General features: G+C 36.3%; 1 protein-coding gene across 7 annotated transcripts in view; it reads right to left on the bottom strand.

The window, feature by feature from the left end:
* Nucleotides 1-27,744, bottom strand: part of VPS13B (vacuolar protein sorting 13 homolog B) — a 411,590-nt gene that overhangs the window by 341,586 nt on the left and 42,260 nt on the right. For all 7 annotated transcript variants that reach the window (XM_040695919.2, XM_040695916.2, XM_040695918.2 and 4 more), the window contains exons 8-16: nt 19,250-19,518; nt 16,563-16,658; nt 16,111-16,233; nt 13,820-13,957; nt 12,552-12,639; nt 7,246-7,437; nt 6,432-6,601; nt 3,617-3,811; nt 2,147-2,271 (exon numbers count right to left, since the gene is read on the bottom strand). In XM_040695919.2, coding sequence (XP_040551853.1) covers nt 2,147-2,271; nt 3,617-3,811; nt 6,432-6,601; nt 7,246-7,437; nt 12,552-12,639; nt 13,820-13,957; nt 16,111-16,233; nt 16,563-16,658; nt 19,250-19,518 — 1,396 coding nt within the window. The remainder of the gene's footprint in view (nt 1-2,146; nt 2,272-3,616; nt 3,812-6,431; nt 6,602-7,245; nt 7,438-12,551; nt 12,640-13,819; nt 13,958-16,110; nt 16,234-16,562; nt 16,659-19,249; nt 19,519-27,744) is intronic.

Genomic DNA, 27,744 nt, shown 5'->3' with positions numbered 1-27,744 from the left:
CTACCTTAATGGTAATTTACAGGAATTTATTGGACCGTTGCTGAAATTTTGTTAGAATATGCTACTGATGTTAATCAGCTGAAGTTTTCAAAATAAATATTACAACAATATTTAATATATAGTATATTTTGAGATTACTATATTGCAACTAGAAAATAAAGCTATTCTACTGATTTATGTCAGAAATAAAGTTGAGATTTTCACTGCTAACTCAAAACATACTACCTGAGGGATTCCATAACAGTTCATAAAATGTCTTTGTTTTTAAAAGTATGGTCTGTGGTATATATTTTCTACCAAGAAATAGAAGAACACATGTAGCATCAGATGTGTGTACTTTAAGAAACTCTGGAATGTGAAATCTAAAAATCCAAATAAAACAGGTGGTATAATTTGGGGGAGGGTGGGGGAGAAGGAAAATGAATTTAAGTTTAATGACATTACCAGGTTATCCTACCAGACTAATTCTCACTCACTGCATGACTTCAATGAATCTCTCAGTCCTCGTGCTGATTTCGATTTAGTTCAAGTGCTATTTGATGTATTTCATCTGGAGTTTTATTCACTTCAAACTACACTTCATTTAACCTGGCTGCTGCTGTACTCATTTGTTTTTCTACTTTATTACCCGCAAATTGGTGTTGCTTAGTTTAGATAAATTGTTGGAATAAGTTACTTTTATATAATTTTTTCATGCTGCTAATAAATAAATAACCCTTAGAAAGATATCATGTCACACAAAGTGAGAAAGTTACTACTAAAATTCTTTTAAAATACACCCCTCCTGGTCTTGCAAAATCTTAATAAAATTTGAGTCGCTATTTTTAAGGCAGCACCATCCCCCCCACCCTCAAAACTACTGCTTGTTTTTATTTTTCCGTATTATTAGTCTACCTGTTATTAGTCTACCATACTTTATTTTCCAGCTGGGCACACATAATAATACAAGGGGGAGGGGGAGGCACAGAAAGACAGACAAAGCACATGAAAGGCAATGTGATAACCAGCATGCAGCAGCACATGTGTGAGAGTGCAAGAAACCAACCACGAATGACCAAGTACAGTGACAGCAGGCAAATGCAGAAGAGAGCACAAATGCACTCATGAGAAAGCACTAAGATTCAAATACCACTAACTTGTCTGATTTTTCAACCATTTTTAAGCTCTAAAATAATCATGTTGCATAACTATCCATGAGGTCTTACTATATACTAAACAAATCTAAATTTGCTGTTAAACAGTAATGTATTTCCACAATTAAGTAAGTATCACAAACCTGAGCTCAAGATTAAATGTCTGGCTATGTCAGGAAAGGCTGTCAATCCTACCAGAGTCCTAATGTACTCTAATTAGTAAGTGCTGATTATTGGTTATCCTGGCTGTTGTTTTTTTTTTTTTTTAATCAATGTGTCACAACAAAACAGCAGTTCATTTGAAATGCTTAGTACTGTTATGGACTAATGATGGAAAATGTGAGGAAGTCAATTAAGCTGCTACCACCTGGTGGTGTTCAGATTATGCTAAAAATGTCTTTTATTTAAGATGGTACCACAGCTTGTAAGAGAAGAGTATTCTGTATGTATTAGTGTATTCTGTATGTAGGACTAGGAATGAATCCACTACTCTATTTTTTCCCCCTCTCAAATAATCTAATAAACTTTCACAAGCAAATCACAACAACAAATTAACTACAGAACACGATGTATGAAGCCAAAATATTCGACACATTATCCTGTTTACCTGTTATATGCTGGATTCCTTACCAGGATTTAGTCATTAAAAAAAGTATTAGAGACACTTACTAAGAAAACTTTGTCCAATGCATAGCCAAAATGTCTTTATAAAACCATTTTCAAGAAAATGCAATTATTAAAAAATATATTATACATTGACATTTACGATCGTAAGTTCATTTACTACAGAGCTTGCATAGCATCATCTTTCGTCCAAACAAGGATATGAAATTCTGATTAACAGCTATCCTTACAAAGAGATCTATTAACGATAACAGACTTCACAGTAGAATACGACAGAAGAGACAAAGACTTTACAGAACTATATATATATATGAAGTTTGGCATTTTTAAATTATTTATTATAAACATGAGTATGTTACTTAAAGACACTGTAAATGCTTCATGCTCACCAATATTTGGGAAACTTGATCAGTTTGCCATAAAGAGCAGTACTGAAAGAGGGAATAACAGGAACAGGGAAGCTGTACAATCCTCTACTGTCCAAAGAGGTTAATGCTGCTTGAAAACCAAATACCTGAAAACAAATGCAGCTGGTCAAAGTGTATACCACTATGATTAGATCATTTTCAGATTACTTCTATGTACATAATACATTCAATATTTTATATAATAATTACTTGCACTTAAAAAAAAGATATTTTTACATATTTCCTTTTTGCCAAAGCACAAGAATTTTTCAAAAGCAGTTAAAATACATTATTCTCTATCTTTTAAATCTGCAAATTGCACGTTGTCTTTCATTCAAACAACATTTTTCCTTATTGTAACAACATTAGCTAGAAAAGTGGTATTTAAGGAAATGAGATGATACACTTCAATCACTTGATCACTTTTCTTGATGAGACAACCTAGAGGTTTCATCTCCGTTATCCTCTATGATTTTCCCCTATTCAGTATGGAAAAGGGACAGTTGTAACTCTCAAAATTATACTCCACCTCTTGAAAAAGCTCATCAAACAGCTGCTAAATCTCTTGAACAGAAGAAGTCCTCCAACAAAAACCAAATAGATGACTTGCATATTGCTGTCTCAATCACTTTACATGTGACAGGAGTAAACACATCAGTCAGAAAACTGAAACCTTGCCATGTAATTCTGGGACAGTGTTTTTCATGCACGCAGTAAGGATTTCATTGTTTAAATTTTTATTTAAGATATCAGCACGCAAGTGAATGGATAACTGAAAACTTTAGCAATCAGTAGTAAATATTAACATTTTAGTAGCATTCAAAAGTATTTCAGATTTACTGAGAGGAAAGCTCATCTTAAAAGGATGTGAGGCCAATCTTAAAACTTGTTCTGAGGTAACTGAAAAATTTCACAGCTTCTTAGATTTCTCTCAGCCTAGCAATAAGAACTTTTATAATGGATCTTTAGCTGAGAACATTCGAAGTGTTTTCCTCTTATAATGAAAATATCTGAAGTTGTTTGGCAAGAGTCTTTGCATACCTCACTGTGAAGGTTTTGCTGTAATAATGCAATGAAAAAGCAATGTTTCTTCCTAATAACGTCATACCAAGTCGCTACATATAATTAATTGTAATCTACATATTCTGCAACTGTTATGTTTAAATAGGGGAAATGTTCCCTCAAATTATTTTAACTCAATACTGCCACAAGAACCTTGGAATTAGTTTGCAATGTTGCTTCAGATGAAGTTCTGTGTTCACGTTACAGAACATTTGGCTCCACTCAGAGGTAGCGATCCCAAATAATAACATTCTGCAAGATGCACTTAATTGGCACATCCTGAAAATGCTCTCCCTGGAAACTTAATGTTACCATTAAGGATCATCTACACTTGTTTTAACTTTCTCTCAGCATCGTGCAATAAGAAACAGAGCTCAAGACTTCTTTTACCTTCAGATAGCAGTGTGAATAACTGTAATGAAGAAGGTTATCGGACGGCTGGCTGAGGCTGCTGACCGTATTGACCAGTTGCTCGGCATACATCGGTACAGAGTGTTCCAGGTTAATTTTATCCACCAGTATTCTGACAGAAGGTAAAGGCCGTAGGGGCTGGAAGCTTGTAGCATTCAGCAATCCACTGAAGTTCTATGGGAAGGAAAAAAACATGCAACTATTACAGTTACGTTGCACTCTTTATACACTCTTAACATCTCTTTCTCTCAAAGTAGACACACGCACACAAAAAAAAAAAAAACAAATCCACATGTAATAAAATGTACTGATTACCACAGCCTTACAATCAAAATAATACACATTCTTAAGTATTTTCAAACTTCTTCTGTGGTAGAAGTTTACACAGGCTTACAGGCCTGTGTGAGGACAGGTCGGTTTTAGCCAGCTCCACTGCAGCCCCACCACAGGGTGCAGCTGAGTCCAGCAGACAAACTGGTGCTGCCTCTGTGGAAATGTACCTAAGAATGGGCAAAAACACCACACAAGCTGAGATGTAGGAGAAAAACCAGTGAGAAACAGCAGCACAAGCAGCAAGGTCAGCAAAGGAGGAGAGGGAGAAGGTGCTCCAGGTGTCAGAGCAGAAGTTCCCCTACAGTACTTGGAAGACACCATGCCGGAGAAGGTATCCCCTCTGCAGCCCACAGAGGAGCCAATGTCAGAACAGACTTTTCCTCAAGGAGTACAGCCGGTGGGTTGGGCTCATATTGGAGCAGGGTGAAAGCATGAGGAACAGAAGCAACAGAAACGAACTGCTACAGACTAAGCACAACTCCCTTTCGTCATGGAAGGAGAAGAGGCAGATAAATCAAGAATGAAGCAGTGAGACTGAGGCTGGGAGAAAGGGGGAATAGGAGCTGGTTTCTCACTATCCAAATCCATTTTAAATGGCAATAAACTAATTTTCCCAAAGCTGAGACTTGTTTTCCTTGTAATGGCAACTGATAAGCTACCTTCCCATCTTTATCTGTCCCTTCCTATGGAAGAGGATAGGTAAGAGATCACTTTTGAGGACAGCTGGCCAAGGCTAACCCAACACAACAATATACAAAGTCAAGATTTTATTCTATAAAATATTTACTTTTTATCACTCCAAAGCACTATTATCATACTAAACTCATATTCACCTAACCTTTACACAATCATATATTACATATATTATATTACATATTTGCAATCATGCCAGATGTCTCAGCAAAAGAAAAAAAAAAAAAAGCAATTCCCAAACATAAGAAGTGCAATTTCTTATATCCACCTATATTTTTTCATAGTATCGATTAAAACAGAGTAATACATCCAGAACAAAACAGATATGGAAAGAACAAAATGAATTCCTTCAAGGGCTACCAAAGAAGAAAGGAGAGATAGAGCACGAGCCCTCTTTTGGGAGAGACCATCATAACTGGCGTGTTCAGCCTGGAGAAAGACAAAGAGACATCCTGCTACCATACACAGCTATCTGCTGGGAGGGGATGGAAGATGGAGACAGACCTTTGTCCAAGGTGTACCATGAGAGGAGATGTAACAATGGACACAATGTGAAACAGTTAACTCCAAAAGGGTATATGCAAAAGCTTTTTGGGCAATCTCCATCCCTGGAGTACACTTGACTGGACAAACTCTGGAGCAACCATCTTTAATTGGACTTGTTTTAAGCAATACATTAGACACCTAGAGTTACTCTCCAGAGAGCTCTACCAATTCAAAGTACTTTATCGATTCAACAATTTAATTGAACTTGTATCAAAATGGGATGTTAACTTTATATGTAATCAGTTTCAATCTAAAATTTGAAATTAGTGTTATTTTAAGCACACTAGGCTTCACTCAGGAAATGTAATTTGAAATTTCTAAGTAAAAATAATTAATAATCAAGAAATTCACTTGAATTACACATACAAACTTAAATGTGTAGTAAATAAAACACATTCTACAAGAAAATAAAGCACAAGTTAGTTTACCCATTATCAGCAGTATCTACTTACTTTATCAATATAATTTAAAGCAATTGTACCTTCCATAATGTAACACTGCTCAAATCATTCTCTGAAGAAAAAAAGTAACATTTTCAACAATATTCACCTTTTTCAAATGTAAATGCTTTATAAACACTCATCAGGTCACCCCACCAAACTGTGTATTCTGCAGGTGTTATCTCAATTTCAGACAAGAAATTATCAGTTAAAAGAAAGGTTGATACAGAAATAATTCTGTTATTCTGGAAGTCAACTTGAATATCGACTACTGACTGCTTAACATAGCAAAACCCTCCACAAATAGAAGTCCAACTCCCATTGCTGTAATTGGAACAGAAGATACTGAGAACTGCTGCAAAATACATCCCACTGGAAAAAATGAATAAAAAATTTAAAAGATTTAAAGTCATTCTCCTCCAAATGTTATTTTCATACCAGTATATACCTTCAGTTTTAACAAGTCTAGTTAGTTACTACATACACTCCTGGCCTTAGTTATCTACAGGGAAAGTTCATGTGCACCAAACTCATTTGGAAATCAATAATACATCTGGCACAGAGCATAACAGTCCAATGAGAAAATTCAGTTCCACCCCAGAATAAGTATAGTTTTAATTTTCGGTATTACCCATGAAGATAGAGATGAAAAGCAGAGGTGTAACCAGGCCTGTATTAAGGCAGTACATTTTCAACATTCTTCATATATTTCAGCTTTAATCATTTCTAAAGAATAACATGCACTAATATGAAGAAGTGAGTAAGCATTGGTGCGTACATACCTTCTCACCCATGATTACAGGCATCAAGTGGTCTAGTAAATTGAATTCTGCCACAGGGATTATAATTGTGCATTTAAGAATGGTGAATGTTGTAAGCCGAGTGGGAATGTATTCCTCCAACGATGCTACCTCTTCTGAGCTTGGGATAGTTCTATTTCCATCTACAAGATCTAAAATAAACCCAGATTACATAAATTTGCCTAAAATATATAAAAGACTACAGTGGCTTTTTCAAAAACAGTTAGGGAATAGCAAAACATAGAAAGCAAATTTCTTTCCGCCTTCATATTTAATACACTTAATCTTTTTTTAATTGACTGGTTCTAACTAAGGCTAAATGCAACAGTAACTGGATTTCAAAATAGAAAATCCAAGTTTTAGATGTGAGAAATCTATACAGCGCTTTTAGTTTTATACAAGAAAATCATCCTGTTTTACCACAACTTATTTTCATTCATTTTTTGTCCAGTTTAGCTATTACTTGAAACAAGTAAATGTCAACAGGCATTCTTTCTTCTCTAAGAATCCGAAGAGAACTTCAAGTTGTCAGTGAAATAAGCCCTTTACCCAACAAGAGACTAATGATTGAATAAAATGGTTTCAGATTGTCTGAAGGTCAAAATGCCTGGAATTATCTTAAGAGGCATAGCCAGCACTGATGGGGATATATCAATGTTTCAGTTGTACTTAATATTTTTCTTCTTTGGAATGGTAATATTCCCTGGCAGATTTTAACTATTTGGAATTTGCAACTTCAGAATCACTGAAGTTCTGGTTTAATTCTGTATACTTTGTATAGGAAATAGGAGCAAACCTGGCTTAGTTCTGCAATATGGCTCATATTCATGTTCTAGAGCACAGACTATCATTTTCATTATCCGGTGCACTGCACTGCTGTCCAGTCGAAGATTGAGTGGACCCACAATGATGCTTTTTGTAGACATCTCCTGAACATTTCCAAACTCTTCATTCTTTACTGAAGAAGGGTCTTGCTGGTTCCCAGAAACTAAAAGAAATTTTACAAATAGGAACAAGTTACACCAAACAACTGGACATAAAATTTTAACGTTGTCAGTTACTTTTGTTTCAAATCCAGTGATCAAAGACTGACACAAAGAATATAGTGCAAGTTGAATACCTGAATATACTACAAGAGTTTTAACGTATTTAGACAGGAATAGCTCTTGTTTAATGTTTAGCAAACAGGGCAAGATTCTGCCTCACCACCATGCAGTCAGTGAGAGACTTTTTAATTACCTTTGTAACTCTCAAGTTTTTGATTCTTTAACAACAGCCAAACTTCTGCAGAACCTTAAACCAGGATACCAATAACAGCTTTGCTTTTCAACACCTTCTAAATCAGATTGACAATTGAAGATAAGCCCTCAGTTCCATTCAGTGATGAGGTAAAGCAGGGGCAGTGAGAAAACTTATTTAATCATTGTATCTCAAACAACTTTTCAGGTCTACCACACGAATAAAAGGGTTAAGTCTCTGTGTCCAAAAGATCAATAAACTTGTGTTCAGGATGTATTGTACCAATTGAAGTATAACTATCATTTTCTCATAATGAGGTACAAGCATTTAGTGTATACTAGTCACCTACAAGCTATAAAACAGTATGCCTACATTTCTCTAAATAAACTTATGGAAAACACTTCAGTTAAATAAATTTCAGACCCTTAAATATTCCTCTTACATACAGCTTATAAAAAACATCTTCACACCACTAACACTTAGTTCACAAAATTTCATTTTCCCCCTCAGTAACTCATTATTTTGACACCTCTTTCATTATTTTGGTGCAAGCACAAAACATTATATACCTCACAAACCATTATGCAAATCAACAGTCTGACAAAATAAGAATCAAGATTAAATGGATTCTCAGAGTATTTAACCTACAAAAAAAGAAAAAACGTGACAGAATTGAAGATGACAGTTTAATTCATTCACCGAATCTGGATAGTGCCTACTTTTGAGATAGCATAATACTTCATAACCCTATGGTCAGAGCTGTGACAAATAGGAAATAAACAGGCAAGGCAGTCATTGCAGTTCGCTTCAACTTAGTGTTCACAGTTTCACACACACACAGTTAGAAAGCTGCCCATTTGACATACTCTCCTTGTACTCTTTCAATGAGTTTAAGCCACAGAAACCAAAGGCTATGTACAAAGTGCATCTACTTTTCCCATAATGTCTTTTATCATTATATTTTCAAGTACTTTCCAAACTCTTAACCCCTCCTTATCCAATCCAGATCTTGTACACCAACTTACTATGCAAGGCAGATTCCATTTCTACTGCTTTCCACCTAGATGGAAATAAACTTCATTTCTCTGAATTAATCTAATAAACTCCTGCCTTTCTGTTACAGTAAGAAACAATACACACTTGTAGAGAACTATGACACAAAACCTGGAAAATCACTGTGTCTCCAAATTCTAGTTATGCCAACTTCCTCACCAAGAAAATCTGCCTGTACTAACATAAAGGGCAAGAAAAGAACAGCTGGTCAGACTGGGCAGCAGGAACTGCAGCTGCTGCAGACAGCTGACCTACCATTTTGTCAAGGAGGCATAGGACCTGGGCCTTCACACTGGAACAGCAGAGCACAGTGCAATTCACAACTTCAAGACAAATCTCATTTTTCTTTAAGAAAGCATGTTTTGTTTCTGGTTGCCTGAGAGAAACTTAGTCTTCTGTCAGCTGTAGGAGACCAGTCCCATTTCTGGGTGAAGTGAGCTCAGCAGAAGAGGAAGGGAGGTCGTTTTGAATGTTATTTTTCCCCTTGTGCTGAAATCATCCTCTACCAAAAGTGCTTCTCAGCACTAGCAAGAAAGGTTGCCCAGTAAACTGAGGCTATGTCTAATATGCCTAAGCTGGTCTAAGGGTCTGCAGGCGTCCCTGGGCCTGGCTACTGCAGGAATATGAGCTTTGTCCCTAAAAGCCCAATAGAAGTGGATAGTGAAAGCACTTAGCCCAGGACTGTCCAACCCCTGGCTTGGGGTTGACTACATGCTGCCCAGCCTAGCCCAGCCCATCCTGTAGCCACCCCCTGCCCTGCGCCATCACAGTGGCAGCTCTGTCCCACTGTGCAGCCCAGCCCCAGGCACACACCCATTACTCAGCTACCACCAAACATCGGTGTGTGATGGGCAGTCTGAACTGAAACCAGGGCACAAGGACAGTGCAGTGCTGTGCTGACTCAAGTTACAGCAAAGAATTTTATGCATTTTGATGCAATGGTTAAACACAGTTCTGTGAACAGCAAAATATATGCAGCCCTGTTTTCCATCCCAATTAAGGAATTCGAGAACAGGTTTCAAGATTGACAAAAAATTATCCTTTTTTATTTGTATATTTGCAATTCTATTTTCAGTAGACATTAATAAATAACTTTCAAATTTTCAAATGGAATGTATAGAGTTGCAATCAGATATTCTCGTTCATTGCTGGTGAAAATGCACAGCTAATGGTGGTGACTAGGGTGAAAAATAGCACTGTGTTATTGGTTGCTGTTTCCATGGACACAAATAGAAGGCATTACTTTTGGTGCAACCTACATTCATGTGGCCCAAGAAAACTCCTTTTTGCTCAATGCAGCCCAGGCAAGCCTAAAGGCTGGACATGCATGACTTTGCCTCTGTATTTCTGAAGGAGACTGGAGAGAATGTTCCTACCGTACAAAGACTATTCAAGCCTACAGGTGGAAATACTGTGGAATGCAAAATTCTTCAAAGGCAACCAAAAAACAAACCTTGAAACTAACACTTAGAGCCTATTTAATAAACACAGGAAAGGACTTCTTTTTTTTTTTTTTTGAAAGTCAACACACAGTCTGCTGTCAGGGTATACTTTATTTAACAAGCTACTAACACATTTTCTGACAGCACTTCTCCTGATTCTATCCTCTGTTCAGTTCAGACAAACACTATAAGGAAGTGCAAAAAAATTATAATCTCCAAAAAAATATCATGGCCAAAAACCTCTAGAAGGCTTAATAATGGCCCAATAACAGTATGCTTTTTCATCGTGAAGAAAAACAAATTCACTTGAATATATTTCAGGTATAAGGATAATATACTGAAGTGACAATATTTATACAAACCACTTTGTGAAAAAATTACACTTAATAATGTATTTAAGTTCTAAAGAACTCAGTGCTTACAGGATACTTTTTAAACTGTACAGATGCATAAAGGAAAACCAGGTTTCTGATCACTGAGTATCCAAGTCCTTCACAAAACCTTTGCCTAATTCTGCTTGACAAAAGCCTCACATCAGAGTGCTGCAAAGTAAACATGTCATCAAAATAGATATACATTATAAACAAAGCAACTTCAAAATTACACTCCATCAGATCTGTCGGTCATGCAATCATTGATCAGCGCAACACACCTCACAATGTTTCAAGGAATTTACTGTGTTGAATTACAATGCAAAGCAAAAAAAACCCCATAGAAATAAAGAAGAATTTCAAAAAACTTCTGTGCATGACTCACTATCTTGTTTTTATTCAAAATACTAGAAATGATTAATGCATTTCTGTAAGTGACAGACGAAACTCCTGAGGTTAATGTTATCCAGGAGGTACTTGTGGTTTAATCAGTAATCGTATGCTTCAGAAAAGGTTAAAGGGGCAAAGAAGGTGTCAAACCAAAATTGCCTTGATAGATAAAAATCTTACAATCACAGTAACTACCTCCTATAATTTAAGCTGTGTTAGCTTTTTTTTTTTTTTTTTTAGGGAAAGGTGGTGAGCACTGATTGTAATTAAAACACTGCTAGCATCAAAACAAGGAAGAAAAATATATAAAGATTAAATACCACATATTAAAAATGTAGCGAGATTTCTACAGTTATCAGAAAACTGAAATATTTACACATTTGTTTTAAATATATTTTACAGTTATTTGTTTATGTTCTATTAACTACACACATGACTCTCAACATAGAAAATTACCTAGAAAACAACACAAAATGTTATGCCTCCTTTTCAGAGAAACTAATGTATTTAAAAATGTAAGGTTTAAAATTCTTGCTTCTAGAAAAACAATTAATTACACATTTGAAATTAACTACTCCATTCTCTCGTGTGTTCAGGTAGCTGAATTATATGAGTAATAATGAACTAAAAGCGCACTGAAAGGCTCAGTAGGAAGTCGTTACATTTTGTGAGGTGTCTTCCTTGTGACTGACACAGAAAATAGAAGTTAAGATCCTGAGAAAGCAAACTGAAAGAAATAGAAGAGAAACAGAAGAGGTGAAAATAACAGGACCTTGAGCTAAAAAAAGAATGTTTTCGAACTGAGCGATTTCTGAAAAGGGTTAGTCAACAATAGATACACTATTGACAATAGTCACACTGCAATTAATTATAAGAATGAACGTATAGTAAGAATATTTAGAGTGAATTTTGATACATTAACTACTTAGTCTAGGGTGGGGTTTTTTTGACATCAAAGTAGACATGCTTGATCAAATCTACTCTGTCTCAGAATTAGAAAAGAATTGATGAGAATCTAAAAAACTAATTTAGTTAAAGCTAATGCCTCAGTGTGCATGCTTTAGATTAGTGTCTGCTCACAAAATCATTGAGGTGTGTATTTTTAAAGATTAATTCTCCCCACCATGTTCTCTGCAACCACGGAAGTCACCTTCACCTATACTTTCAGTTGAGTTATTCTGAGGGTATACTTCTTTCATCCTTGTATTTTCTTCAAAGGAGAAAATGAGGCCTTATCTTCTGCATCAAATAGACTGTCAACACAGTTCCAAGATATCTCAAAACATTTGCTTTCTAAAGCCAATAATAACAGTAATTTTGAAAAAGGATATCATACTTCATGAACCTTACCAGTGCTATAAGAAAAGTATTTTCAGTCTAGCCACTGACTAAAAGTGGTACTATCTGAATAAGAGAAAAAAAAAGAAAGAACACCAACAATCAACAACAAAACAAACAGCCAAACATGCCAGTGCAGATGAAACCACTTTAACTATGAACATGATGGTAAATCTAAGGTAAGTTAGAGGACAGCTGGTCAAGGACCAGTTTGGTCTGAAGAGTCTTTGTTTCAATTATTTAACAGGGTAAACAAAGAAAAAAGGTACCTTTGCCACTGGTGCTTTCCATTGTGTACAAGTAATCCATGTAAAAAGCCCCAAACCTCTGCATTCCAGCTATCTCTGTGTACGTCTCCTACCAACAAAGCAAACCAAACAAAGAAAATGTTGTATAAGGAAATAATCTTGAGATTACCAACTGATAGGCTGGTATGAGAGAGATATATTCGTGTTTGGATTTGAGCATCAACACACAGAAAGGCTTATCAAAACAAAGGACAGAGGTTATCCCAAAGAATTCACCTTTCTGGTAGGTGATATAACTTCTGTTTGAGGCCACACAAAGGCACATCCATAATTCCAGTGGACACACTGACCAATTCATCAATAGCTTCTAGTTAATTAATACCTTTAATGGAGTAAATATTCTTCACTTGACCCCTTGCATCCAACAGATCTGCCTAATTAACAACAATCAAAACTAAAGCTAATTTATTTATATTATCTTTAAACAGTAATAGCTTAGCAAAACTTTATGCCACTACTGGGAATTTTATACATATATATATATATTCCATTGATGTATTAATGTATTCCATTGATACATATCAAATTTACTTCCCTATTTGCAAAAAAAAACAAAAAACAAACAAAAAAAAAACAGAGGCAAATCATAAAACACAGACAGATCAAGGGAAGACTAAAACTTAAAGCTATGAGAAGTGTTTGAATATGTATGTGATTTCACTAATTAATTTCACTTCTTTTCAATGCAAGTTTTCATGTTAAACTTAATCAAGTACTGGTGAATATAATAAAACTAAAATTTAAAAGAAATTAGATACATTCAAAATTGTAAGTGGCTTATCAGTACACTAACAACAAGGCATCACACCTGGAAGTGACCATATTGGTCACTGCATCCAGCCTTTAGTAGGCGGGGACAGTCAGATAATTAAGTTTTAATGTACAACAGACAGACTAATAGTGACTGAAAATTTGCCTCTGCTAAGGTGGATTAGCAAAGCTTCCTCTAAGTAGAGGAATAGAGCGCACACAGACAAAAGAATTAACGTGTCCCCAGACCTGATTTCCAAGAGAGTCTCAGTTTTAAGACCATGAACAAACTATTGCTTCAGTGTAAAGAAGCATATGTTGGACCTTCAGCTAGGATTCTTTCACATGTCCAATTTTCCCTGCAGTTGCTCAGTAGTTAGCATTTTTCAAAATCTCTAACAGTACACAGATCTAAAAAAAATCATTCATTGGAAAGCATTAGAAAAGGTTGTTCTGTAGGACAAAGTTAATTCTCTGACCTTATGATGAGCTGCATCCAAAATAAATTCTGCACGAATACTATTATTTTCTGGACTTCTGTAATCAAACAGCGAATTGGTAAGATACGTCTTCCCTTTTGCACTCGTATTTTCTCCACAGCTAAAGAAGTAGGCCTCCTTTGTAAAGCAGTCAAGCATAATAATAGAGCAAGGGAAGAAAAAAAAAAGAAAAATGGAGTTAGTAGCAATTATGATTGTTTTAACACACTAATGACATGAACTCCAGTCACATACTTCATCACAAATGAAAACAAGACATCATTCTGAGTAATGCTGAACTTCCTGTCTACTCTCTCCCCATTTTTAAGGTAATAAAAACAGCCTAAGCTAATATTATACAACTAATAAAGCACAACACATACTAGTTTTAAGAGAAAATAACTTTAGGCCACTGTTATTTTGAAATCTGCTCCATTGTCTTACCGATACACCATCTTAGCACTACCTACTCCACTTCTCTGACCGGTACCTTTCAGACGCTTCATTTAACCTAATCATAACAATTAGTTATCTCAATGTATAACCTGCTTTAACATTCTTCTTTCTTTGTGGTGTTATACATTCTTCTTCATATTACAAATCCTCTCTCCTAAACTTAAAAACTTTACTACCAAGAGTTATTCCTTTCAAAAAGGCAACCTATGTGAGACTGATTTTTGTCAGCCATCCATTCTTAACCACACACATCCAAGCTAGAACCTGTATGAAAGGCAAGAAGCCCCAAGTGTAGCAGCACATCGGGAGAGCAAGCAAAGCTGTGTCAACAACACCGTTCCCACAGAGTTTTTATTAATTTAAACCTAGGGTACAGCAGAAAATGGAAAAGGAGCAATGGCCAGAAGTCCTTTTTCAACTCATCTTCTGGAAAGTCATTCACTCGCTCCACACAATCCAAAATTCAAGTAATGAAGCTTAAACCAGATACTCAAGCTGGTGACTCAGTGGTTCAGCTATCTGGCAATACTAACTCATGCTGATGAATCTGCTCTACTAGTCATACTCCCCGTTTAACCAGTATGAGAGGATAACAGGAAAAGCAGATAAGGGAGTCAGCTCAAGGAGCCATCAGACTGAATGAAAGAATGGCAAGAGAGACAGTCTCTGGCACTGACAACAAGGGGAGGGCACACAAAATGTGAGAGTGACTCCTGAAGAATACCACAAGCAAAGAGCTACCAATTGGACTTGGTACCTCTGAATGCATCTTTTTGAGCACAGTGGCCCAAACACTTTTCTACACAACTTATCCCCCACTATCTAATCAATATCTCACTGTTACAGGATTAAGTACTGCGTGGCAAACTGTATTAAAAGGCCTTGATAAAGTCAATGTATTCTGCATATCACTCTTAGTTTTTCCACAGGCAGGTATCTACTCTGCCATGTAAGCACAGTCCACTAGCAGGAAATGAGTTTATCTCCAGCAATTTTTCCCATTAAGCAAAGATATGTTTCACTTTGTATTTCAGTGCAGTCAGGAGCTTTTGTTCATCTATATTGCACTTCTGCCATAATTATGTTTTTGCACATCAGAACAAGTCTCTTGGCCTGAGAGAAAGCTGTTTTTGAAGCTCAACCAGGTTTAAGGCTCTTATCCTGTTAGAACAGCATTCCACAGAATCCTGCCAAAATCTTCTTTTCTGAAGCCAAGGGATACCATTCTACTATTTAACTTGCTCACTTTTCTCACAGTTTTAAACATCAGTCTCATATTTCCTGCAGGCAAAGCTGCCATCCACCCTCAAATCACCAACCAGTTCTTCCTTGCCTGTAACAAGGCCAGCAGAGCATTATACTCCATTTCACTTGACAACTGAAAAATAAGGCAATACACTTCTACACTTTACTATTTTTGTTACTATCTCTATTACTTAGTGCACATCATTTCCATTACTTCTCCATTGAACTTCTACTGAATTGTGTACTTTCAAAAAAATTTTAACTCTGTTGTGATTTGCTATACAAGATCTAACTATGCAAATATACATCATAGATGGGGGGGGGGGGGGGGGGGGGGAGGGGGGGGAAGGAAGGGGGGGAAGTGGGATTCTCAAAAAAAAAGTCTTAAATTCTGTAACTTCTCACTTCTAGATTCTAGTCTTTTCAACCCAAAGGAAAACAGACTGAGTTCTATACTGTAGTGACGCATCCAAAAAACTTAAATGACAATTGATAACACCAGCTTTTCCAATTCTTGCGATTAAATATTTTAATAAAGCATACCAGCACTGCTTTGTTCAGTAAGTCAACTAATACTTCAATATACTCACTTCGTCATTCCTATTCACGTTCTCTTCAAAGTCTTTAATCCCCATAATTCCTTTAAGGCACATAGCTTGGCAGCCAACAAAACCTACTTGGCAATCAAAGAAAAGTTCACCTTTCATAAGGACCTAGTGAGGGAAAAAGTGTGATATTTTGAAGAATTCCCGTCCATGACAAATAGAAAAAGAAGAAAATGAATGGGAATATCTTTAACTTTCATATCTTTAGTGCTCTAATTTGTAAGTTAAACAATTATGATATTTATAATTCCTCTAAAATTCTAGTGTTATGGTGATCAGATATCAGATTAATGCCTTCCACTTTTATGTGTCATTATTACACAAACACAACCAGGAAAATATGAAAATGAGTCACAAAGTAATTTCAAAATATTTTATGTCTTAGAAACTATTTACTACAGTACTTACAATGAATAAAAAATTCAATGGAATATTACCTCAATTGTGGTTCCTTCTTGTTCCCAGCATAAAACTTCTTTGGATTTTACTTTCTGAGGGCTATAATAACTACTTTCAGCTTGCATTTCAGTGAGCTATGAAACAATAGGATAAACACCATATATAATTCAATATTAGTATTAAACAGACATAATGTCATTAAAACACAAAGAACTGATGAAGACAAATTCAACTATAGCCAAAATTTATTAACAAGCAGGAAACAGGTGCAGTTCAACAGCTGTGACACATTACCCATATTAGAACTTCTCATATTCAACTTCTAGTTGAAGTATGCCATAACAAAAAGTTTTACATCCACTAGATAAGCAAACTACAACTTCTGTAAAGAGAAACTATGCAAAAGATGAAACAGATACACAGCAATATCATTCATGTGATTTCAAATTAGTTTGTAAATTGCTGTAAAAATCCATAAATATGAATTATTCTTCCCAGCAAAAAAATAAAAAATTAAATAGTGATAATATTAAGGAAACAGTTTGAATTGCAATCGTATTTGTTTTGGTTTTTTTTTAATGGCAATTCAAAGAAACATACATCCGTATTTCTTTCATGATTTGATGTAAACACTTAAAAGTGTTAGTTCATATACACTCTGTTTAAAAAGCATATAATCGGGAGCTAAGACAAAAGGAGAAGAGATACAAAACATTCAAGACTGTTTTGCACTTAAAGAAAATAAATTATGTTGAGCAGCTTAAATAGTTATAATTCTGATCTTTATATTAGATAACCACAAGCTCTCATTATAATTGCCAGGACTGGATACACATGGTTGCTGTTTCAAAGTAAAATTTTGTAATCCAAATGTTCAAGAAAATTGGATTTTAAAAGTCACTGATCAACCTTCAGCTGTGTGCAATTATTGTAGAGGAAAACCAATTAATTGATTAAAAGAATTCAGACATTACAAGAATCATTTACACTGTCATTAGAAAACGCAACATTTAATTTGGCATGATTTTTAGCTGAAATGATATCAACTGTTCAGAATGCTAATCCAGAAACTTGACCTTATTTTTTAACCAAAATATGAACCACAAATTAATTCCATACATTCCTTGGATGTAAGCAGAACAATGAATTCTGTTTTCCTCCTAAATGTCACCATATTAGTCTTGTACTTCACATTTAAAATTTATAGTTTAAGATGTTATATTCTAAGTAGTTTTTATCACTTCCTAATATAAAAACGCACAAGCTTGCCAAAGAAACACTAGGAAATCTAGTGGTTGGCAACCCTGCACATAGCAGGGGGATTGAAACTAGATGATCATTGTGGTCCTTTTCAACCCAGGCCATTCTATGATTCTATGAAAGCCTTACCCAGTAAATTCTGTTCAAGAAAAGTTATTATTATTTTAACAAGCTTTCTCACATGAGGAAAGGGTGCACCAAATTAATAGTGTATGACAAAGCACAGAAGAAAGAACATGCTGAACTACGATAATGAGAATTTAAAGTTTTTTTAGTGGTGTTCCAGAGATTTAATTGAAGGCAGAAGAAAAGTCTCCGTAATTTCTTTAGCCTTATTTTTTTTTTTTTTTTTTTAATGATGGCTGAAACAGATTGACGAAAGAACGTAATGTTTGTTGATGCTTCATGCCCTTAAATTTTGCAATCAAGTTTGACAGGAGACTGAAGATATGGATATCCCCTACGGAATGCCTACAGCTCTCAAAATCATTTGTCTCATTCTCTCTGCCAACTACCGAGATGCTAAATGATGTGCTATGACACCTAACAAAAACAGTTAAGAGAAAGGAGCCATGCAACCACTCAAACCACTGTCTCTGGCACAAATGGCAAGCCAAACAGGCAGAGGGAGAGGGAGGTGTTGCTGGTACTGATGGCATAATCAGGCACATTAACATTATACAAGGGTTACTGAAATACTGAACTTCATCCAAACATCTCAAAGTCCTAATAATGAACCTTAGATTCCTCTGCTCATGGAAGCAGTATTATTTCCCATTAAGAAGAGTTCTGGCCTTTACTTAACACAATTAACTGTTAAACCAGGAGCCACTTTCTACTACAGTTGTATATCTAGAACAACTTGCATATACTTCGACATGCTTTAGAAGTATTTTGCTAAGCCAGAACCTTAATTTTTTATTTCAATCAGTACATTTCAGCGCCTTGCTCCAACTCTGTCCATTCCCTTCTGCAAACTCATGAAAGGACTATAGAGAAGCCCAAGAACTATATCGATTTTTTTTTTTATTATTCAAGGGGAAAAAACAACATTATCAATTTAAATTCATATTTGCACACAAACTCCTCTAACGCTCATTGTCATGCTTTCTCAAGTTAGAACCCTTCCATAATAAATAAATACAAGCATTAGATGGGTAGAATACCACAATAAAATTTCACAAAAAGCTTTTTAAGATTTTCCCCACAAAGCATTCATCCAAGTGTATCAGCAGGCTTCCCTTTCTCTTTAAGTGTTTGCACTTAAATTCTACTTCAAATAGCAAAACCACCTCCCACTGAAATTAACAAAGTATTATTACATGAAATTAACTTACAACACTCCCTTTTTTCCTGTTGTTATTCATCATTGCCAGTCTCAAATCAAACAGTAGATAAACAATCACAAAATCTTTAGGCACCCTCAACAAACTCTTAAAATCCTAAATGACAAAGAAATCCTCACCTTAAAAGTCACCGTTGCCTTTGAACAGTAAAATCCAATTGAAATAATGGGATCCTTGAGAGACTGAGATTTCTGCTGACGCAGTGTTGTTCCATCATCAGTTCCGCTAGATTCATTCTCCTCATCATCATAACTCACAATTGCAGGAACAAAAGACCAAGCCCAAGAAACCCATCCTTGTTGCTGGTCATCGTCTTGATGCAGATAAGGATCTTGAGTAACATACTGTGTAGGATATTGCATTACTGAGCCTGTTTCATCTTCTGCACCTTTTAACACAAGAACTAAGTCAGATTTCAAATCACCCATGCTTGGTAGTTCATTTATTGTTCTCAAAACTACAGCATGCAAAGTGTATCTAGTACAAGACTCCTCATCATTCAGAAATATTTGATGTATAGTCATAGGATAGACACCTAGTAATTAAAAATTTCTACTTAAGCTTTCAAATACTTGTTTGCTTCACAAAGATTTTCCTCTTCAAAATATTAAGAGTTTGCAAAAATTTTATTATGGTACATACGCAGCTACACCAGAAATTGTCTTGAAAGCATGTGGTATTGAAGACTTCTTCCAACAGGGACCTTCTGAAGCTGCAAATTAAATCCTACTGAATACTGACATATTACTATTTTATAGCTTTCAATTTTAAAAATGAAAATTAAAAAAAAATGAATTCATCTGCAAAAGCTATAGCAAGGAAGATGTAGACACATCACAGCACCAAAAATTAAGGCTGAAAACATATTTTGTTTCAAGTATTCTAAGACATAGGTTTATCTACGTTTTGCAAAAAGCATACATCATCTGTAAACCAATAAGCCAAACACTGGTTTTCTGTGGAAAAGAATAATATACAGAACAACAGAGGTATTTTTCCAAAGGTTCCTGATCCAAATGTGCACCGCACAATTAACTTAGCCTGTCTGGCTTCATCATCATGCTTATGGGAGTCTAGAATGGTAGTAACTATTTCACAGTTCTATACACTGTGCATGATGCAGTATAGTTCCCCCAGGGAAAAAAGATATTGATCATTCTATCAAACAGACATGGGCACATTCATTTTCTATTTACTTATTTTCAAACTCAGAGGACCCACCCTTAAGCTTCAGCGCTACCTGTCTTCACACTAGACTGAGGATGAACAGGTGTCCAAATCACATAAACACTGACAGTACAGGAGAAAGCATTAAAAAATACATCAGAATCCTCTGTACATGCTTGATTACATCTCATAAGGCAAAGCAAGCTTCCCTCCAACTATCCTAAAATAAAGAACTTGTATCAAGCATGGCTTAAGTAGTTTAGCCTAGACTGTATTTGGCAAGCATAAAAGAAATGGTGGAACATGTGCCAAAAGAGAAAAAGTTTGGTATATGGGTTAAATACAACAGTTGGTCCATGTAGTCCACATCAACTCCACACAATCCTGTTAAGCCATGGCTTCAAGTACCTCTTGCTGTAGTATGTGTACACACAAAAGACAACAGTAAAAAATGCAAAATAAGAGTTTAATAGTCTTTTTTAATATTTTAGAAGTCGTTAAGACAGAACAGCAGATACACTAAAATTATTATATCTATATACTGTAAGACAGAAGATGAAGATGCAAACACACCTTCTATCACAAAATTACCACAACCATTGTGCAAAATCAGACAAATATACATCAGCCTGCAACAACCTGTGAAAACAAATACAACCTGCATTCCTTTATAATACATAAAATATAAAATATTATGTACTTTAAAAAACAGAAGCTTTGTGATTCCAATTAACTATGCTAACTACTGTACCAGGAGCAAATATATATATGATTGTGAAATATGGTGATAAAAACTCTGTCAGTGCACAGTTAAAGCTCTATAGTACTGTTCATCCTATTAAAAAAGGAAGTACAGCAAAACTAAAATGCCAGTAAACTTTGAACAATGAGTTCAGCTTTTCTAGAGCAGGCCTTGAACACATGAACTCTCATGCTACTTTACGTTGTGATGCTGCATCATTCCTTGCCTTCAAGTCAGAACACCCACTAGAAGGGCATCAAAGCAAAAAAAAAAAAAAACCCACAAGGCATAGTGAGAGGAAGGAGGAATACAATCAAATTAGCATGGGATAGTTAATAAAATGAAGAATAAAGGGAAAAGTAAAGTTGACTTTTACAAAAAGTCTGAAACTGAGTAGAAAATCAGTCTCTTAATATTCTTTTTCTGCCTGTATTGGTTTTCAGTCAGCTAAGGTCTCTGATTCAACTCTGTGGCTACAGAAATGCAAGTGGTGAAACTAAGAGGAGAGCGCAGGAATGCATCACCATCCCTTCTGCCAATATTATGAATTTTCACCTGGTTGAATCAACCATGAAAATGCACAAATTAAACTTAATAAGTAATTTAAGAACACAGCTGCAGACATTCACTCTTGTATCATTAAATAATATTAAAATTCATTTCCTCATCCATATTCTACCTGCTATAAGCTAAAGAAGACACTGCAAACTCACAGCTATGATGACAATATCATTAATGATGAACACAGCACTTGTGGAATTAATAATGTAAGAAGAAAGAAAGAAGCTTGAAGGAAATGGAGTTATCTGGCTAGTAACAACAGCTTCAGTGCTGACTCAGAGAATGCAACCTTTGAAAACAATCCTGCTGTCCTTGCATCGGGAGCCGTCCTTAAGAAATGTCAAATACAGTAACATGTATGCTTTCAAGTAACAAACATTTTCTGTGCAATTTTCCTTTGTGTATTACTACATAAAAATGTATAGAAACAACTAATGTTGCTCCCAACGTGATCATAAATCTTATTCAATGGCTGTGTTGTCAAGCTGATTTTTTTTTTTTTTTTTTTGGAAGAAGATGCACACTGTATCATAGAAAGGCAATAAATTGAATCCCACAAAATCCATTCATAATATTCACTATGTTAATAGCTGGAATGTTGACATTGAAATAGTTGCAGTTGACAGTACATATTAAAAAAAGAAGCAGCTCATGATCTACTACATGTATCTTACACTAAGAACGAAGTATGAACAAAAACTCGCATGTAACTGAAGCGGTATTAACATCTGCAGAAATTAAAATCCTACATACCAAATTCTAGTCTGAAAGGTATCCCACATCTCCTTTTAAAAGTAAACTGTACCTAATCCCAACATCTTCCAGTTGAAAATCTAATGCCATCATAGCTATACCATGGATATAGTACTAAAACAGTCATTCAGTCAAGGCACAGTACTTTCACACTTTAAAGATACTTCTTATTTTGCACAAGACAACCCACTGCAGAGCTCCAAGTAGCCAGAAGTGAGAATGGCAAAACAGTAAAATAAAGGTTGTCTCTTATTCCTGCATCCAGAACATCATCTTTCCTAAACTCAAATCTCTGGCTCCTACTAGGCCAGAATACGTTCCTACCTTAGAGACTACCATAAATGAATGGAGAAAAAAAAAACAACAACAAAGCCAATTTCCTTTTACTGCTGAGTCGTGGGGTTCACTGAATATGAACTGCTACTGCAATATATGAAAGCTTCAAGTTCAGCTTTAGAGAACACTTTTGCTCAAGGCATTCATCTCTATCTACCAGACAAACTTTCCAAGCTTCTATTCTATGTCCAGCTGTCTTGTCTTACTGTAAATTGAAACAATGCTAGTGGAAAACTAATGGAGAAGAGAATGTGGCAGGAGGGAGAGAAACAATTACCTTCTACATTTATTAACAACATTTCAGTTAAAGAATGATGCTACAACAATACTCAAGAGCTGAAACAGTATTAATTATTCTAAAGAACTAACAGAATTAATTATTCTAGTATGCTCTCATTACTTGGGAGTAATGTACAAGACAACTTAGGATTGCTAATCATTTAGAAATATCAATCCCTTAAACACTATCTCTACTCCAATAACATTACAAGCAGATGCATAAGAATTAGTTAAGGTTAGCTACAAGCAAGCAGTAGTCATTTTAAAACACCAGAACCAGGGCAAGAGGTAAGAGATAGCTCTATTTTAATGACAAATAAATAATTTGAAATATCACAGATGAAATAACCCAGGAAAACGGCAAGAGCCTCTGGACTGAAGTACAAATTACAGAACAATTAAGCTCAAAGTGTTACATAAGAGATGATATCTGACAGGAAGATGAAGATTCTCATTGTCTGACAATGACAAACTGAGAAACATTTTCATTTCATATTCTTACTCATATTCTCATGAACCACTTCTACGAACAGCAGAAGACATTGATATTTAAACTTCTATGCAATAAGCAAAAGCAAAAGGTCAATGTGTGACTCATGCCAATACATTTCAGAAATTTAATTAGATTTGTGGATCTGCAGTCAAATAGGAGTATGAATGTTTTCCAAGACAAAAAGAAAAGGACAACATAAAACAAATTTTAAAATGCATTCAGAGAAATCTAGATCTCCACAGAAAAGGTTACCATTCCTAAAACAATAAAAAATATTTCAGATAAACAAAGTTGGTCGCCCTGATTTACACATTTTATAGTTTTACATTATTTAATTTTCACTTTTCTTTGCTGCTCATTGTAACTGCTGCTCACATAACTGGTGCTGACATATGCAAGAAATTCTGTGTCTGAACACATATTCCAAATTAACAAAATCTCTTGTCCATACAACAAACTTGATACTCATCTTCAGCATATGGCTTTCAGGAACCAGTTGCAATATATCATTACAGATGCCTACAATGCAGTTATTCATCATCACACTGTCTGTTAAAACAGCTGCACAATGGAATGATCCCTCAAGTCCTATTCCACGGGTGTTCGTGTTGCATCTTTACAGCCTGTTGAAATATGAATTTCAAGTACACCTAGTTTCCTTGGCAGAATACTAAAGGGTATCAGCAAGGAAGACACCCCAGTAATGGGGCTAGGCTAGAAGACAAAAAGGACTGTGGGGTTCACTGCACAGAATGCTCATCTCGTATGCACGTGAAAAGATGAAGAGCTGCAATAGTACAGTGCATCCCTATATCTTGTGAAGATAATGAGCACCTCCATCTCTTTAATACTCGAGAGGAGATGCACAAAAAGAGCAGATAAATCTATAACAAAAAATAACAGGTAAGTCTAAGTTAGCACACACAATCTTATATCCTGATATATAAGTCAAACTGGGGGTGATTTTCTCCACTATTTAAGAGTAACTATACCCAAACTTCTCAGTCAAGTATGGATAAATAAATCTACTTCAGTGTTACACATCCAAGGCTGGATGTAGCTCTGGGCAGCCTAGTCTAGTGGTTGGTGACCCTGCCCACAGCAGATGATCTTTGAGGTCCTTTTCAACCCAGGCCATTCTATGGTTCTATGATTATTCAGTTTTCCCATTTTTATCCTAGTACAGCACTGTAGGGTCAACTCCTTCTCCAACAAATTATGCACTTTCTTGCTATCACAAATTATTTACATCTGGTTTTTTCAGCTCCATTATGATTCAGCCCAAAGTTGACAATATATTGAACTCATTCCCTTCGTATTCTTTTTGATCCATTAGTATCCCCAAATACTCCACTTAATACTGTACATACCACTCAATACTGCACATACCACTCAGTTTTCAAAAAGGAATACTACAGCATTTCAAAAATCTTAGTTTTATAGAATCCATGCAACATGTTATTCTGTTTAGTGTTGTATGAGTATTAACTACGCACATTCATAGAGGACTTCCAGATTTTCCATTTAACTTTTGAGAGTAAAGATCACAACAGGGTCTGCGTGCTTTACAAATATTAGATTTCACAATATTCCTTTGAGATGGAAAAGTACCGTTATTACTGCCATTTTACACCTGAGCAACAAGCTCCATATGTTGGTAACATCTTTCATGAAATTAAATCTACGCAGAAAAAATATTTCGTAATAGAGAATTTAAGGCAATCAGAGGAGTCAACAATCACAATGGTTAAAATCCCTCTCAGAAGCTCAGTAGCTCATCCTGCTCATAATCCCAGCTTCTCACACCTGCCCTAAGCTTCTTGCTCAGTAAGTCTTAACATAATTGTACAAATCCCTCTCAGCTATGCTGCCATCTACTTGTCTTGCACTTTCACCAAAGCCATTAAATCTTCTCATTTTTAGTCCACTCTTTTTGCATTCATAAATCCATGGGCTCTGATAGGATGCAACCACAAGTTCTGATGGAGCTGGTAGATAAGATTATGAATCCTCTCTCTACAGTGTTTGGTCAGTCTCAGCAACTGGGAAAACCAACTCAAAACTGGAGGAAAGCAAATGTCACTCGTATCTTCAAGAAGAGAAAAAAGAAAGACCCAGAGAACTGCCAGCTCTTCTTAGAAATACTGAATGATTTGGGTTGGAAGGGACCCCACCAATTATCATCAAGTTCCAACCTCCCTGCTACAGGCAGGGCCAACAACCTCCAGATCTGATACTAGACAGGGCCTAGTCTTGAACATCTCGAGGTACAGAGCATCCACAACCTCTCTGGGCAGCCTGTTCCAGCACCTCATCACTCTCTCTGTAAAGAGCTCCTCCCTGACATTCAATCTAAACCTTCCTTCCTTGATCTTAAAAGCTGTCAGCTCCACCTTGATCTCTGGTAAGGTAATAGAACAGCTAATCCTGGAAAACTTTTCCACATGAAGGACCTAAGAATTATCAAGCACATCCAGTATAGATTCACCAGGTGGAAGTACTGCTTGATCAACCTGGCAAGCTTCTATAACAAAATGACCAGCCTGATGGATGAGACAAGAGCAGTGAATACTGTTGGATATTCCTATATTTCAGTAAGGCCTTTGAGACACTGTCTCCCATCACAAACTATAAATCATAAAATATCCTGAGTAGGAATATACTCAGAAGGTATATTCCATATACTCCATATAGTCCAACTCCTGACTGCACACGAGCCCTCCCAAAATTCAAACCCTGTCTGACAGCATTGTTCAAAATGTTTCTTGAACTCTAGTACCTTGGTGCTGTGACCACTGCATTTGGAAGCCTGTTCCAGTGCCTGACCACCCTGTTGGTAAAGAACCTCTTCCTAACATCCAGACTGAGAGAAGCTGTTGAAATATGGGCTGCATGAGTGGTCAGTAGGGCTGATCAAAACTGACTAAACGGTAGGGCCCAAAAGATAGGAGTCAGCAATGCAAAGTACAGTTGAAGGCTCATATTGAGTGAAGTATCCCAGCGGCCAATGTTGAGTCCAGTCCCATCTAACATCTTCACTAGTATTCTGGATGATGGGATAGATCACACCTTCAAGTAAATTTGCAGATGACAAAACTGAAAGGACAAGCTAAATCACTCAAGATCCACCCATACAGAGAGACCTCCAACACTAGAGAAATGGGCTGACACCAAGGCCAATGGTATCCTGGGTTGCATTAGGAAAAGTATTACCAGCAGGAAGGAGGAGGTGATCCCTCCATTCTACTCAGCACTGCTGAGGCTGTACCTGAAGTACTGGACCCTGTGATGGGCCATCCAGTACAAGAAGGATCTGGACGGAGTGCATCACAGGGCAACCAAGATGATAAAGGGCCTGAAGCACCTCTCTAGTGAGAAGCTGAGAGACCTGAAACTGCTCAAATTGGAAGCTCAGAAGGATCTCGTCAATGTCCACAAACACTTGAGGGAAAGATGTACATAGGACAGAGCCAGGCTCTTTTCAGTGGTGCTAGGACAAGAGACAACGGGCACAAACTGGAGCATAAGAGGCTCTCTCTTGAATTCTGTGATGTGTGGGTGCCAGAGCACTGGCACGGGTTGCCAAGAGGCTGTGGAGTCGTCTTGGAGATTTTCAGATACCTGGATGTGGATCTGGGCATCCTGTTCTAGGTATCTCTGCTCAAGTTGTGGTTGGACCAGATGGCTCCAGAGGCCCCTGCCAAATTCAGCTACTCTCCAATTTCTTTGTCTAACAAGAGCCAGAGTTCTCTGCCTGAGTTTTTTCTATTTTTCAAACTTCTAAGCTTCAAATTTTATTTAAAATGTTACAGTATTTCAGCCTTAGATCATCAACCTCAGCAATTTCAGTTTTCCTCCACACCATGCCTTCTTCTTTTCCATGCTATAATTGTTTTCATTCTGATTTACACTAGCCCTTCTTCTCCCCTTACAAACCAAAAGCCTATGTTCAAGCCCCAGTCCCCCATAGCTATCACCGACATACTGTCATTTACATCCTTCTTTTGTGTGGATCTGCAGTGAAATACATCAGTTTCCTCCTTTCTACTACCAGCACAACAACATTCAAGACCACAAGGCACAACACAACCCCCAAAACCTCAGAAGAAAATGTCCTGAGCTGGAACATAGTTCAATACCCACGCAGCATTAACTGAATTAATCTACAGTATTAAAGCAAGTTTCCATATACAATTCTGACCCATTACTATCAATGTATTTCAAATGCTTTCAGCACAAAAGAATTTGAGTGGATTTTCCTTAGAAACAGCACAATATACATC

This window comes from Gallus gallus, chromosome 2 (assembly GCF_016699485.2).
Source record: "Gallus gallus isolate bGalGal1 chromosome 2, bGalGal1.mat.broiler.GRCg7b, whole genome shotgun sequence".
NCBI classification, from domain to species: domain Eukaryota; kingdom Metazoa; phylum Chordata; class Aves; order Galliformes; family Phasianidae; genus Gallus; species Gallus gallus.
The sequence above is the reverse complement of the archived record's forward strand: the minus strand, read 5'-3'. Positions and strand labels throughout refer to the sequence as shown.